The sequence below is a fragment of the Cervus canadensis genome, chromosome 19 (genome assembly GCF_019320065.1).
Source record: "Cervus canadensis isolate Bull #8, Minnesota chromosome 19, ASM1932006v1, whole genome shotgun sequence".
In the NCBI taxonomy this organism is placed as follows: Eukaryota; Metazoa; Chordata; class Mammalia; order Artiodactyla; family Cervidae; genus Cervus; species Cervus canadensis.
Window position 1 is genome coordinate 9,360,476 of NC_057404.1, and position 16,530 is coordinate 9,377,005.

Below are 16,530 nucleotides of genomic sequence, written 5' to 3' on the forward strand. Positions count from 1 at the left end.
CTATGAAGATCACAGCAGTAGAGATGCCCCAGGGCATACACACACACATACAGCTCTTTGTCTTCTCAATCTCGCTTTCTAAGCATAGTGGAATTTGGTCTAACTTGTCTTCCAGTGTTTGAATCTCTCCACAGAATCTCTGCCAGAGTGATTTGTGTTCTCTAGTTTGATGAAATCTATAAAGTGTGCATCACCAACAATTTAGGCAGTTTTGAGAGAGAATGATTACAACAAAAAAATAACACTTTTTGTAGGTTACTATTTGTCAGACACTATAAAAAGTGTCCTGTAATTTCATTTCATCCTCAGAAAGACACCAGGAAGCAGGTAACTATTATTTCCAGTTTACAGATAAGGAAGCCAAAGCTTAGAATAGTAAAGAAGTTCCTCCCATGTCCCACAGCTGTGAAATGTCAGTGAGACCCAGGGATCTCTGACTCCCAAACGTGAGAGAAAGCTAAAGCCGCTAACAGCTTCATCTGGAGCCAACATCTGTCTCCCTGTGATTTCTGCCCACTGCTCCAGTTCTATCCCCTGAAGACTCACGAAAAGTCTTAATTCCTCTTCCACTACTAGCTCTTTGGGTATCTATAGACTGTTTTAGGATTTTCTGCATTCTGTTCAGACCACAGGACACTGTTTTTAGATGTCCATTCTCTACCCCCCCCTCCCCCCGAACCATGTATTGTTCTTGTTTTGCATTTCACATTAGTTTTCGTGCCCTGCCCTCTGTCCCGCCCCCAGCAGCCACGGTAGGCTTTAGAATGAATTGGATCTTTTCCATCCTCTGCTCCCCCTACTCTGGCTTCTCATGTCCAAGCACAGTAAAATCTTTCTAGTCAGTTTCAAGGTGACAAGGCCCCACGCTGTGGCCTCCACTCCCGCACCCTCCTGCTCACGCCGCATGTTCCCCAGCTCCTCCCCGGGAAAAGCTGTGTGCTGGGATGTCCACTCGGTTCTTCCCTGTCCCTCATCCTGCCACCTCCTTCAGTCACCTTACTGGTGAGGCTTTCTCCATCTTTTTACTCAAAATAACAAGTCTCTCCCCCCCCCCTCCCTTCTCTTCCCTCTCCTCCTTCCTTTTTGTATTTTCCTCCATAGCTCTTGCTGTTTACTTGTTGCTTTCATATTTATCTGCCCTCTCTTGTTAGCCCCACACAAAAATGATGCAAGTCCCACGTAAGAATGATCCTCCATGAAGAAACAAAGTCTTACCTTCTCAGTTCAACTCTAACAGTCTTAAGAAACCGACCTACAAAATGATCGTTTCATATAAATCTACTTGCCCCAACACTAACAGCATTCACTAAGAACAGCATTCACTAGGTAGCTGGTGAATAAATGAATAATTTATCCACATACTAAAAATATTATAGAACATCCTTTATGTACTTGACCCCTTATGTGGAGTTTGAATGTAAATGGACATGCAACTACATATTAAAAGCTTTCACTGATACACTGAACCTAGGTTTTAATTGTATACTACGACATTTTCTCCACTAGTAATTCAAAAGCATCCATCAACCTCAGAACATCCTGTGTGGAAAGGGCAAACTTCCCTATTGGCTGGTAGGAGTGTTTGGATTCAGGATAAGGTCTTTCTTTGGCTAAATTAAGGCCACGCTTTTGTGTATCACCTGCCACAGAGTGACCTGCTTCTCTTACCACCGCTGTGTTTACACAGAGGACTGGATTTGGATACCGCTTTAGAAAATAATGACAAATTAATGATAATGTTCCACTTGAGCATCTCTGGCTGAAAATCACCGTAAAAACAAATTTTTCCACATGGCATCAATTCCTATTGGTGGATCTGACACAGTGGATTTAGTTTAACAATGTCTCAAGCACAGTGTTTAAAAAAATATGCCAGAAATTCTAATGCTTAGAAACAGATGCTAGGGTGGAATACCACATGACAAAATGTAGGGAAAGTGAGGACACTTATTGGAGGACTGACAGTAATCCTCACCGCTGATCACAAGGTGCTGTGGAAACTGTTGTCAACCCCAAGCCCTCCCTTCGATTACCACTTCAGATTATTTACCGTTAATTTGCAGTGCTGTTCATGGCAAGCGGAGGGTTTTGTCCTCACACGCTGAGGACAGGGAGACAGTTTAAGAATTTCAAATAGATATAGAAAAGCAAGTACTTTCCCCCATTCTAAAAGCCTTTTAAGCATCACAAATCAAGAATTCTCACATTCATCTACAATTTAATATAAAGCATTAGTGTTTCTATACCCACAACAAAACATGGACCTGCAGAAGTTTTCAAACAATCCTCCAGCAGCTTCATGCGGGTCTTCTGGAGCTCGGGGCTGTCCCATTCATCTTCATCAATTCCCCAGTACAGATCTATGACCTGGGGACCAACAGAGGAGGCAGTGTTAATTCACCTGTAGGAAAACTCAATTGACATGCAGGCTTTATTCTTATTCACAATATTATGCTAATATGACTTCTAATTTTTCTCTTGGCAGCATGTTTTGCCTTCGAGAGGGAAAATGATTTTTAAGATCAATCTAAAGAGGTATTTTTTTTTAATCCCATGATGGTTTGGGGATGAACACTATAATTTCTTTTTTTGTTCCTGATTATACTGTTGACATGGGCCCAGAGAAAATGAAATGTTAAATGTCAGAGGCTTTGCAGTGCAGGCTTTCATTATATTGAAATGGCAACAGGATTTCAGAAGTCTGAAAGCAGCTGGGATGTAGTGACTACATTATCTGAGATAAGTAACAGTGTGTAATTTTACACTGTGTCTCAATATGAGAAAGAAAAACCACAATGGGCATTCACATATACTGACCCAAAGTTAAATAACTACATTTCTTTAAAAAAAAACAAAAGAAACCTGTTATCCCAAGGGGATATTTTGCTTATATCTGTTATCTCTAAGCCCCTAAACAGCACAGCTTTCATCAATACATTCCTGAAAAAACGTGTATAGAAGACAATGAAAGGGATACCTTACAGAGAAGTGAGGATAATAGGATCCTCTGTCTCCTTACTTCAAAGACTACAGGGAAAGATGCTGAGAATCTGTAAGAACTTGTACAATTACACTCTTTGAAAAATCTGCCATGGACAGCAGTATGAGTTCCATTCCCTCTACTCAACTGCCATCTGCATAAGGCAAACATTTCTAATTGCAGCTTTGAAGAATTCTTCTTTTCCTTACTTCCTAAAAGCAGAACAAAGAACCCCCTCTTTACTGTTTGCAAGGCATCCAGTGAGATGGAGACGCAGGGCGTGGGTCCCCCAGTGTGCCCCAAGTACTGTGTGTACTTCCCTTCTCTTGGCCAATACCCCACACAAGTGTCTGTACCAAAATCTTTGTCTCTCTGTATTTGAATTTTTAGGTGGCTGATGGAGATATAACAGATTCTTTAAAAAATATCCCTATGGCCCAGGCCCTGAGTTCTGTAACATATGAAACTATTAGCACTTATTTTGGGGTTCTTGCTTTAACACTAAGAAAGGGGGACATCTGAGATATAACTTCACTGTCCAATATAAGAGCCATTAGCTGTGGTTATCTAAAAGTAAATAAAAGCTAAAAAATTCAGATGCTCAGTAGTCACATGCAGTTACTGACTTTCATGTTAGAAAGTACAGATATATTTATATATACTTCACCATCATAAAGTTTAACTGGACATAACTGTAAATTACTGAACTTCATATACTGAAATTACTAAACAAGACATTTTTGACCATCTGCCAATAAACTGTCAAACACACGAATGTGCAATGTGAATGATAACTCGGTTGTGCCATATCCAAACAGCCATATACAGAACCTGGTCCCCATCCTTTTGGCTGACACTGAGGATCTGAGGAAAGGTATGATTTAGAATAGATGAGAAACAGAAATGTTAAAAATGAAAAGTTAATGTAACAAAAACTATAAATATATACCTGCTATTCCAGTCAAACCTTTAAGTGACATAAAATTATATAAAGTAATAATGATGTCATGGTAACTTATTAGATGTTGCATCTATAACAACAATAGCACAAAAGGGGAGAAAAAGGAATAGAGCTATAAGGAAGTAGTCTTTCTACTGCTGAGTCACTGAAGTCATATCTGACTCTGTGTGACCTCATGGACTGTAGCCCGCCAGGCTCCTGTGTCCATGGGATTTTCCAGGCAAGAGTACTGGAGTAGGTTGCCATTTCCTTCTTCATGGGATCTTTCTGATGTAGGGATCAAACCCATGTCTCATGTTTTACAGGCAAATTCTTTACCGCTGAGCCACCTAGCTCACTGGAATTAACTTATTATTATTAGAATCTGCTTATGATTTATACTAACAAGATGTATATGCCTTAAAATAACTACAAAGAAAAATTACTCAAAAATAGTGAAGAAATCATTAAAGGAATTAAAACGTTAAATGAGAAAATAGTCACACACTGCAAAGCAAAGAGAAACAGAGGAAAACAAATGACAAATATATAGAACAAAAGCAAAATGACAGAAGTAAATCCCATTATGTCAATAATACCATTATGTCAATATATTAAGTGTGACTGATACTGGATAAAAGCAAGACTTGACAACATGCTTCTACAGGAGGTATACCTTGGGTTCAGAGTGGTTAAAACGGTGGAAAAAGATTTGTCACGCCAACACCAACCATAGGAAAGCTCACAGGGCTATTCTAATATCACAGAAAAGAAATTTTAAAATAATATAACTAGAGATGAAGAGGGACATTTTATAATAAGGGTCAATCCAACAGGAATATATAACAATTATAAATGTATGTGCAACAAAGAGCCTTAAAATACATGAACCGCAAAGTGACAACAGTGAAGGAGAAATTGACAATTCAACTGTAACAACTGGAGACTCGACTATCTCATTCAATGATCGGAAGAACTAGAAAGAAGATCACCAAACACCTAGAAGACTGAAGCGATACTATAAACCAACTAGTTCTAATCTGTCTTAGGACAATCTATCCAACAACAGAGTGTACATTCTTAAGTCCACATGGAACATTCTCCAGGATAGAACATATGTTAGATCATAAAACAAGCCTCAATAACCTATTTTTCTTTTTTTTTTTGGTTACTGTAGCCAATTTATTTATTTTTTCATTTATTTTTATTAGTTAGATGCTAATTACTTTACAATATTGTAGTGGTTTTTGCCATACATTGACATGAATCAGCCATGGATTTACATGTGTTCCCCATCTCAATCCCCCCTCCTGCCTCCCTCTCCATCCCATCCCTCTGGGTCTTCCAAGCCTCAATAACCTTAAATGAATTAAATCATATAAAGTATGTTCTCTGAATATAATGGGATGGTATCAGAAATCAGTAACAGAAACTTGGAAAATTCACAAGTATTTGGAAATTAACATACTCCTAAATAACAAATGAACCAAAGAAGAAATTACTAGGGAAATTAAAAATTACTTTGAGATGAATGAAAATGAAGATACAACATACTGAAACATGAGATGCAAGTAAAGCAGTACTTAGAGGGAATTTAGAGCTGTAAACACCTATATTAAAAATGAAGATTTCAATAATTTAACTGAAGATAATAGGAAAAGGAGATCAAGGGCAAGCCAAAGCAAGCAGGGGGAAGGAAATAATAGACTACAATGGAAATTAATGAAACAGAATAGAAAATTTAGAAAAAACAGTGAAACCAACAATTGGTTCTTTGGAGAGATCAACAAAAGGGACAAAACTAACTGAATAGACCAAAAAAAAAAAAAAACTATCCAAAATGTGGGGTGAAGAGGCTATAACTAACTGAATAGACCAAAAAAAAAAAAAAACTAAAATGTGGGGTGAAGAGACTGTAACTACTAACCTTACAGAAATAAAAGGATTATTAGAGAATACTATGGACAATTGTGTGCCAATTAATTAGATCACTTACATGAAATGGACAAATTCCTAGAGAGACACTGGCTATGTAAATTGACTCAAGATAGAATAGAAATTTGAAGATATTTATAACAAGAGATTAAGTAATTTTCAAAAAGCTTCATAAAAAGAAAAGCCTAGGTTCAGATGGATAAACTGGTAAATTCTACCAAATGTTTACAAAAGAATTTGTACCAATTATTCAGTCTTCCAAAAATTACAAAAGAACATTTCTAACTTACTCTGAGACCAGTATGATCCTGGTGCCACAGCTAGACAAAAATATTATGAGGAAAGTACAAAGCAACATCTCTTATGAAAATAAACATCCTCAACAAAAATACGAAAACTCCTAACCTGGTAGCACATAAAAAGAATTCTACAACACAACTAGGTGGGATTTATTCCATAAATGCAGCGTTGGTTTAGCATCAGAAAATCAACTAACGGGAGACACTACATATTAACAGAATAAAGGACAAAACCCGTATGGTCAGTCTCAACAGACACAAAGAGTCCAACTAAATCCAACACCCCTTTGTGATTTAAAAAAAAAAACAAAAACCCTCAAACTAGTAATAGAAATTAACTTCTTCAGCCTGAGTAAAGGGCATGTATTAAAGAAAAACATATCTAACATTATAATTAAGGAGCGCTGAAAGCTTTCCACCTAAGATTAGGAGCAGAAGAAAGATATCCAGTATTTCCACTTTTATTCTGCACCATACTGGAGGTGGAGGTTCCAGCCAGGGCAACTGGGCAAGAAAAAGAAATAAAGTCAGTCCATAGAGGAAAGGAGAAAGCAGATCCACCTTTACCCATAGATCACAAAGCCTTATATATTGAAAATTCTAAGGAAACCACTAAAAAACTTATAACTAATTAGTTGTGCAAGGTTGTAGAATACAAGATCAATGTATAAAACCCAACTGTAAAACTCAACATCCAGAAAACTAAGATCATGGCATCCAGTCCCATCACTTCATGACAAATAGATGGGGAAACAATGGAAATAGTGACAGACTTTATTTTTTCTGGGCTCCAAAATCACTGCAGATGGTGACTGCAGCCATGAAATTAAAAGACGCTTGCTCCTTGGAAGGAAAGTTATGACCAACCTAGACAGCATATTAAAAAGCAGAGACATCACTTTGCCAACAAAGGTCCGTCTAGTCAAGGCCATGGTTTTTCCAGTGGTCATGTATGGATGTGAGAGTTGGACCATAAAGAAAGTTGAGCACTGACAAGTTGATGCTTCTGAACTATGGCGTTGGAGAAGACTCTTCAAAATCCCTCAGACTGCAAGGAGATCCAACCAGTCCATTCTAAAGGAGATCAGTCCTGGGTGTTCATTGGAAGGACTGATGCTGAAGCTGAAATTCCAATACTATGGCCACCTGATGCAAAGAACTGACTCGTTGGAAAAGACCCTGATGCTGGGAAAGATTGAAGGCTGGAAGAGAACAGGAAGACAGAGGATGAGATGGTTGGATGGCATCACCTACTCGATGGGCATGAGTTTGAGTAAACTCCGGGAGTTGGTGATGGACAGGGAGGCCTGGCGTGCTGCAGTCTATGGGGTCGCAAAGAGTTGGACACGACTGAGCGTCTGAACAGAACTGTTCGTCTATATACTAGCAAGAGCAATCTAAGATAGATGAAAAAGTCCATTTAAGAGCATGAGAAAGAATAAAAAGCTCACAAATAAACTGAACAAAAGAAATGCAAATTTTACATTTTGAAAATTACAAAACACAATTGAAAGACATCCCCTATAAATGGATGGGGGGAGTAAATATTAAGATGGCAACACTTCTAGATAAAGCTACAGATTGAATGCAATCACTATAAAACTTCCAGCTGGCTTACAGAAATTGACAAGCTGATCCTAAAAATCATATGGAAATTCAAGAGACCCAGAACAACTAAACTAATCTTGCAAAAGGAGAATTAAGTTGGAAGACTCACACTTCCAGATTTCAAACTCAATATGAAGCTACAATAATCAAGATAGTGTGATACTGGCATAAGTGTATTCAATGGAATCAAATTAAAAATCCAGAAACAAATTCTCACACTTATGGTCAACTAATTTCAACAAGGGTGGCAAAATAGTCAATAGTATCGAGATAACTGGACAATTACAGGCAATAGAGTGAGGTTTTATTCCTGCCTCACACCATATATAAAAATTAAGTAAAAATGGATCCTAAACATACAGTAAGAGTTAAAACTATAAAATCAGATTCTTATAGAAAACATCTTTGTGACCTGGATTTGAAAATGGTTTTTTAGATATGATTGCAAAGTTTTAAATAAGTAAAATAAATTCGGCTTCTCAAAATTTAAAAAAAAATTGTGCTTCAAAAGACACTAGCAAGAAGTGAAGGTGGCACCCTCAAAATGGAAGAAAATATTTGCAAATCATATTTGATAATAGGTTTGTATCTAGAATATATTAGGAACTCCTACAACTCAATAAGACAACCCATTTTAAAACATAAAAGATCTGAGTGATATTTCTTCACAGAATATAAACAGATTGCCAATAAACAATAATCTAATCAATATTACCACATGAAAAGATAATGCCATAAGTCATCAGGGGGATTACAAATCAAAACTATAAGATAATACCTCATACCCACCAGGATGGCTGTGATCAAAAAGACCGATAACTGTTGATAAAGATGTGGAGCAATTACAAACCTCATGCACTGCTGGTAGGAATATAAAACAGTGCAGCCACTTTAGAAAACAGTCTGGCAGTTCCCCAAATAATTGAACAGAATTTCCACACGATCCAGCAAATTCTTCTTGGTATATACCCGAGAGAGATGAAAACCTACCTCTAGACAAAATACTTATACATGAATGTTCATAACAGTAGTATTCGTAATAGCCAAAAAGTGGAAACACTTCAAATGTCCATAAAGTGATCAATGGATAAATGAAAATAATATACATCACACAATGGGCTATTTTCTGGCAAGAAAAAAGTAATGAAATACTGATACATGTTACAACATGGATGAGCCTTGAAAATGCTATCCTCAGGGAAAGAAGCCAGTCACAAAAGATCACCTGTTCCATGATTCCATTTACATGAACAGTCTAGAATAGGCAACTCTATAGGGTCAAAAAGTAGATTACTGGTTGTCCAGAGCTGCGAGGGAGGGGGATGGGGCAATTAGGGAGTGTTGCCAAAGGGGACCAGATTTCTTCTTCGGATGATGAAAATATTCTAAAATTGATCTTGGCAGTGCTTACCTAACTGTGAATATACTAAAAACACTGAACTGTATACTTTAATTGGGCAAATTTTTTTGATACATGAACTGAATTATATCTCAGTAATACTCTGCACATCTAGCTTGGACTGTGATTTTCTACAGGTCTTACAACTTCAACTCAAAGAACTGAGAGTAAGAACGGAAATGTTTAAATCATGCACCTAGTATATGAAGAGCTAAGCAATAAGATCTCACTAAATATATGTGACCAGGGTGAGAGTCAAAACGAGGCATTCACTTATTTTTTAAATAGAAGCCTAAATGTCACAAGACTTATATGTCATCTATGGGAGTCTTTTACAATAGTTTTCGCACCTGTTATTTCCTTAAAATTTGGCCACCACTGCCTTCACCCAGGACTTCATAAGTACATGTATCCTTACTTCAACTGCACTGTTTAAAGAAAAGCTGGAAGTAAGAGAATGTTTAAATTGTTCTTTCTCAAATGTCTTTATGAGCAGAAAATGATGAAAAATAAAATCAAGCAACCATGAAGACAGGGAGGAAATAAATAAATGAAACATTTAGCTTATGCCACACAAACACCATTATGGGCAAACAGAAATGCCATATATCCACATAATCAATAACTGGCAAGAAGTGGCTGGAACCCAAAGTGCCCAAAAAGACAAGATTTATCATCTACTTTAAGAATTAAGTTTAGCTTTTGGCCTAATGTCCAGGCACTGCAGACACTGGAATCTAATTTGCTATTTATTGGAATACTACCTTGTTGACGGCACATTTTATGTGCCTTTGCTTATTTCATCATAAATATAAAAGCTCAGGAAAGTAATTTGGTTTTATCTTTTTTCACTTAAAACTATCTGACTTCTTTACAAATATTCTTAGGGACGCTGATTTATCATGCTCATTATAATGTGCTGAATTGGTCTGAAAACAAAAAAGCCAGAAAATAAAAGCTCTAACAAATTTTAACCAGTTGAAATCAGACACAATCATTTAAATACCAAGGTTACTGAACAAACAATAAAGCAACGGTGTAAGAAACAAATAATAACTTTATGCTTTATCAAAATAAGACAAAAAGTCAAATTTCATTTTATAATGGCTTCCCATGAAGAGCCTTTGAAATTTAAATATTTTCCAAAATATTTTCCTTCTCAATTTTCCCATGCTATAGGACGCTGCGTGTGTGTTCAGTTGCTCAGTAGCGTCTGACTCTTTGCAGCCCCATGGGCTGTACTGTGCCAGGCTCCTCTGCCCATGGAATTTTCCAGGCAAGAATATTGGAGTGGGGGGCCATTTTCTACTCCAGGGGATCTTCCCTACCCAGGAGTCTCTTGTGTCTCCTGCATTGGCAGGCAGATTCTTACCACTAGTGCCACCTGGGAAGCCATCTGACACTATCTGAATGCAAAAAAAAATGTAACTACAGAGACAACATGAGTGTTGGACAAACATGGTACTCAGGTGGAGGCTGCTTCTCAAAGGTATCACCAGGGGAGGCTGCACACTCTCATGATTCTCTCCTTGCCCAGCGCATCTCCTCTGTAGGAATTATCTTGTTTTATACTGAAAAAAAACTCACATTACTTTATAGTTAGGAGTTTGTTTCTATTAAAATAATATTTCTCTAGTCTTACTGGCCTTTACATTTATAAGACATGGCTTTGAAAAGACCTTTTGCTCTCTAAAAAAATAAAATTTAATTTAAAAAGTTTAATTGGAGGATAATTGCTTTATAATGTTGTGTTGGTTTCTGCCACACATCTACATGAAACAGCCATAGGTATACATGTGTTCTTACGCCTCAGACTAGGTTTGTCAGATACTGTTTCCAGTGATAAGTTACTGTTAATGGATCTGGAAATTCTTATTCTGGTTAAGAGTGACTTTCCCCAGATGCATGGGATACAAGAAAGGGGAAAAAAGCAAAGAAAAAACCCCAAAAACCTGACAGGAACAGAGCCAACTTTGGGTTTTTCACTCCGGCACATTATTTGTAGTCATTTTTATTAGAACTGTTGCAAACACTGACGACTTAGGTCACCTGCAATTTTTCTCTTGGTCAAGTGTTATCTGATGAGGATAGATAGGAGCGTGACTAAGGTATCCCGATTTCTGAGAAAATTGGGTCCTAAATCAAGCACAAGAACAGGCTGGTCTCAGTGGTCATACACGCTCCCCAGAAAGAGGATCCAATAGCGTGAATGAGGATAATGTTTCATTCACAGCCTCACAAAGATGACTAACTCCTCAAACCTGATGCCTCTGTGTCTTGGGAGACGCGGCCTCGGGACAGTCCTAACAACAAATGGTAATGTGATGGTAAGAAAGAACTGAACACTCGACCAAGGCAGGACCTCTGACTATTTAAGGCTTAATGAACTTGGGGACGCAAAGAAGGTACCAGGAGTTGTTGAAGGCAGACAAGAAGCTGCAGGTCAGGAGCCCCATGCATCGATGCTGAGACCAAGCTGGGGAAACTCACTGCATAAAGGACCTTAGCCAGGCTGCAAAGAGATACCAGTTCCCTTCAGGGGCCGAGCACTTGACCACAGGCAAACGATACGCCTGAGGGAAAGGCCCAAGGATGGCTCTGCTCTGTCGGGGGAATGTCAGTCACCACTGTACATGAGTGACCCGCTCTGCACAGCCATGCCTGCATCACTGCCACGGCTTCCTAAACCACCTCCCTGCTCCCCTTCCGGCCCCTTCTCATCCACTCACTACCCTACAGGCAGAGGAATCTTTTAAAAATGCAAATCTGATGCCCTAGTTAAGGTTTTCTTTCGTTCTACCAGATACTACACAGAGTAACTTACTTACTCCTTAAGACACAGGGATCAGTTCAGCTCAGTCACTCAGTCGTGTCCGACTCTTTGTGACCTCATGAATCACAGCACGCCAGGCCTCCCTGTCCATCACCAACTCCCGGAGTTTACTCAAACTCATGTCCATCGAGTCGGTGATGCCATCCAATCATCTCATCCTCTGTCGTCCCCTTCTCCTCCTGCCCCCAATCCCTCCCAGCATCAGGGTCTTTTCCAATGAGTCAACTCTTCGCATGAGGTAGCCAAAGTACTGGAGTTTCAGCTTCAGCATCAATCTTTCCAACGAACACCCAGGACTGATCTCCTTTAGGATGGACTGGTTCGATCTCCTTGCAGTCCAAGGGACTCTCAAGGGTCTTCTTCAGCCCCACAGTTCAAAAGCATCAATTTTTCGGTGCCCAGCTTTCTTCACAGTCCAACTCTCACATCCATACAAGACCACTGGAAAAACCATAGCCTTGACCAGATGGACCTTGGTTGGCAAAGTAATGTCTCTGCTTTTTAATATGCTATCCATGTTGGTCATAACTTTTCTTCCAAGGAGTAAGTGTCTTTTAACTTCATGGCTGTAGTCACCATCCACAGTGATTTTGGAGCCCAAAAAAATAAAGTCTGACACTGTTTCTACTGTCTCCCCATCTATTTCCCATGAGGTGATGGGACCAGATGCCATGATCTTAGCTTTCTGAATGTTAAGCTTTAAGCCAACTTTTTCACTCTCCTCTTTCACTTTCATCAAGAGGCTTTTCAGTTCCTCTTCACTTTCTGCCATAAGGGTGGTGCCATCTGCATATCTGAGGTTATTGATATTTCTCCCAGCAATCTTGATTCAGTTTGTGCTTCATCCAGCCCAGCGTTTCTCATGATGTACTCTGCATAGAAGTTAAATAAACAGGGTGACGATATACAGCCTTGACATACTCCTTTTCCTATTTGGAACCAGTCTGTTGTTCCATGTCCAGTTCTAACTGTTGCTTCCTGACCTGGAAACAGGTTTCTCAAGAGGCAGGTCAGGTGGTCTGGTATTTCCATCTCTTTCAGAATTTTCCACAGTTTATTGTGATCCACACAGTTGAAGGCTTTGGTGTAGTCAATAAAGCAGAAATAGATGTTTTTCTGGAACTCTCTTGCTTTTTTGATTATCCAGTGGATATTGGCAATTTGATCTCTGGTTCCTCTGCCTTTTCTAAAACAAGCTTGAACATTTGGAAGTTTTCGGTTTATGTATCGCTGAAGCCTGGCTTGGAGAATTTTGAGCATTACTTTACTAGTGTGTGAGATAAGTGCAATTGTGCGGTAGTTTGAGCATTCCTTGGGATTGCCTTTCTTAGGGATGGGAATGAAAACTGACCTTTTCCAGTCCTGTGGCCACTGCTGAGTTTTCCAAATTTGCTGGCATATTGAGTGCAGCACTTTCACAGCATCATCTTTCAGGATTTGAAATAGCTCCACTGGAATTCCATCACATCCACTAGACATAGGGATAGGCAGAAATATTATCCCTATTTTGTAAAAATGGCTGAGGCGTAGAGAAGTAGCTTGCTCAAAATCACAGCGGTAGCAAGCAGCAGATGTGGAGTTTGAACCAGGGCCGTTAACATTGTTTTACAGCACCTTCCACGCTTATGCTCCCGATCACCTGAAGACAGAATCTAGAATCTGTGACCTGATTTGTGAGATCCTGCACGACCTGACCTGTGCTCAGTAGTGTCCAACTCTGCATGACCTCGTGGACTGTAGCGGGCCAGGCTCCTCTGTCCATGGGGATTCTCCTCCAACTTCACCTTATCCCACGTTCTCACTCATGGGTCATGTTCCAGGTGTATGTATGCTCCTCACACACATTTGTACAACATGTGTATATGTGAGTACACATTTATATATGCACACAGACTTACATATATACAGGTATAAATTATATACCTAAACATTTATACAAATTTTCATGAATATATAAGAGGCTTTTTGGTACACTCATTAAGAACACAGACCCTAGGGCCAAATAGCAGTGATTCAAATTCTGACTCTGCCACTAATTAGCTGTGGGATATCTAATAGTTATTTACTTTCTATATTTCTAAGTGTCCTTATCTAATAAAATGCAAAGATAGAATTTACCTCCTAGGCTCCTAGGAAAGATTAAACAAGTTAATATACATACTGCACTTGGAATAAGTGCCTGGCAGGCAGTGAGTGCTACATAAATTTCCTTCCCAAATTTGCTTATGAAAATATGTTCCTTTCACCTGAAACGGTCTTCTTTCTAACCTGGCCATCTACCCAGCCTTCAGAACTTGGCATAGACTGGTACCAGTTCCTCAGCGAGCCTTCCAGTGCCTCTAGGTTACATGAGGCATCCCCATCCTGTGTGCCCAGAGTTCTGTGCATTTCATCTGCAGCAAGCACCACCCCGGTCAGCATTGTGATGACTGTATTCTCTGTGAGACTGTAAACTCCCTGAGGGCAGGGACTCGGTGTGTTTTCAACACTAGAGTATCCACTGCATGCACAACTCGGCCTAGGCAGAGCAGAGGCTCAATAAATGTCCGTGAATAAATGAGTGAAGCCCATGGGACCCAAGTGCGTTAACCTGCCCTGGGGATGTGGGGTAGACATTAGGAAGAAGTAAGACAGGAGCCTGGACCTGAAGGATACAAGCACAGGAGACTGTTCTTCAGATAGGGTACCTAGAGGGACCTCTAGATAGAGCAGCAAAGACAGAAAGGTGACGGGGCTTGCCCAAATAGACAGAAGGTCGAGGCATCGTAATTTTGGGAGCTGAGAGGAAACGAGATTGGGCTGAAGAAACACTTTGCTTTGTCGATAAGAAACCTGGGCTTCAGTTACTTTGTCAATTGTTTATAACTGATTATTGACAGAGCAGACCTCTTAAATGAATGTTCTTTAACTGTGCCAAGACTTGTTAAAAGGTCTCCTCTCCTTTCTACAAGAAATAGAAAATGATGGAAAGCAATTGCTACCTTGTGTTCAGAGTTTGAGAAGGACTTCATGGTGACTGGACCCGACTGGGGTACTTAAGAGTCACCTGCAAATGGGGATCTCTCATTCTGTTTATTGAGGGACTAATCCTCTGGGGTGATTTCCAGAGTTTGTGTTAAGGGACAGTCACAATTTAGCAGTTACATGTTCAGCATAGTATAGCTCCTCCAATAAATTCTGGAGTTTCCCACAATGCCACTGCTCTACAGAAGATCAGCTATGTGCACAAAGGAGGGACAAAAATACTGTCTTGGGAAGTCAGGCCTGAGAATTCTAGAGGAGCCATTCCATACTGCAGAAATGTTGAGCCAGTATTTAAAATTCAGCTGGAGCAAGGGAGGTCAATGGTGACATAATGCTCTTCTTCCCTTTTATCACCTCTACTATATACTAATCTTCCTTTCCCCCTTTTTATAAACTGGCTCATGGATGGGAGCAGGATGATGTAATCCGCTTATAAGACTTTTACAGAATAGCAATCTTGGTAAGACCTGCCCAGGCTTTGACAGACAGAACCAAAATGCGAAGCAAGCTAGACAAATTGAAGTGCTGGCCTGAGTGAAATGATGTGTGATTCAATAAGGGGAGACGCATTTCACTTTAGAAAGAAGCACACAGTTGATTAATGGAAAATGGAAAAGGAGTGATTAGTTGACAATGTGGAGAAAAGACCAAGGGCATGACAACACATCCTGTCAATTACAAAGCCAATGATGTATTTTGGCAACTCAGGAAGCAAAATGCATTTTGAGATTCCTGAGCAGGCAGACAGTCGGGAGGAAAAAATGAATATAGAGGAGACTGGGCTCAAATGAACATGAGGGTGGTGGTGGTGGAAGAAGATGCAATAGAGGAAAAGCATGTCAAGACAACTGATGATGGACCTTCGGTGTGAGACTAAGGAACTGATTGGTTCAGTAATCATGAGTAAGGTCAAACTAATATAAGACGTAATTTCAGTGACCTGTGTACATCTTGGATGGACACAGAGAATATATCTTCTTTATTTTGTCTAAAGTTGGTTTGGTCTGCTGTCTAAGTCTCTATCCTCTGGTTATCAGGATAAAATGAGCTTCAGTTCTATTCAGTTTAAACCCTAGTCTGAATTGATATTTCCAAGGACTCTTTACTAAGTGCTTATTCTTTTTTGAATCAAGATACTGACTCTTGAAAAAACTGCAGCTTCCCTATCCCCTCCTTATTTTCCTAAGATGATGTCTGGGTGGCCTCCTATCCTGAAGGGGAAAAATGGATCGCTAGGGCACAGTCCCAGGTGATGGCCATTGCGGGCAGCATGGCTGGTTGGGGCGGCTGTAACCTAGGGACTGGCCTTTCCCCCTCAGATTGGTCAGAGCCTGGTCCTGCTCTGCAGCCAACTACAGCAACCCTGCCCTGCTGGGGATGCGAAGTCCAGGCCTTGAGCCCACCCTCCATCCAGTGTTTCCACCCTAGGAGAGGTGTGGTCCTCTCTCCCTGTCCTCGAGAATAACGGGAGCTCTTACCTCAGCATATGTGATACACAGTAATCGAGGGTAG

General features: G+C 39.7%; 1 protein-coding gene across 3 annotated transcripts in view; it reads right to left on the reverse strand.

Annotated features, from left to right (window-relative positions):
- The window catches only part of NWD2 (NACHT and WD repeat domain containing 2), a 216,176-nt gene that overhangs the window by 97,933 nt on the left and 101,713 nt on the right, over positions 1-16,530 (reverse strand). For 2 of the 3 annotated variants that reach the window (XM_043438725.1, XM_043438726.1), the window contains one exon: positions 2,251-2,367. In XM_043438725.1, the coding sequence (XP_043294660.1) occupies positions 2,251-2,367 (117 nt within the window). Of the gene's footprint in view, positions 1-2,250; positions 2,368-16,530 lie in introns of those variants that run through there. The other variant, XM_043438727.1, reaches the window with a different exon arrangement.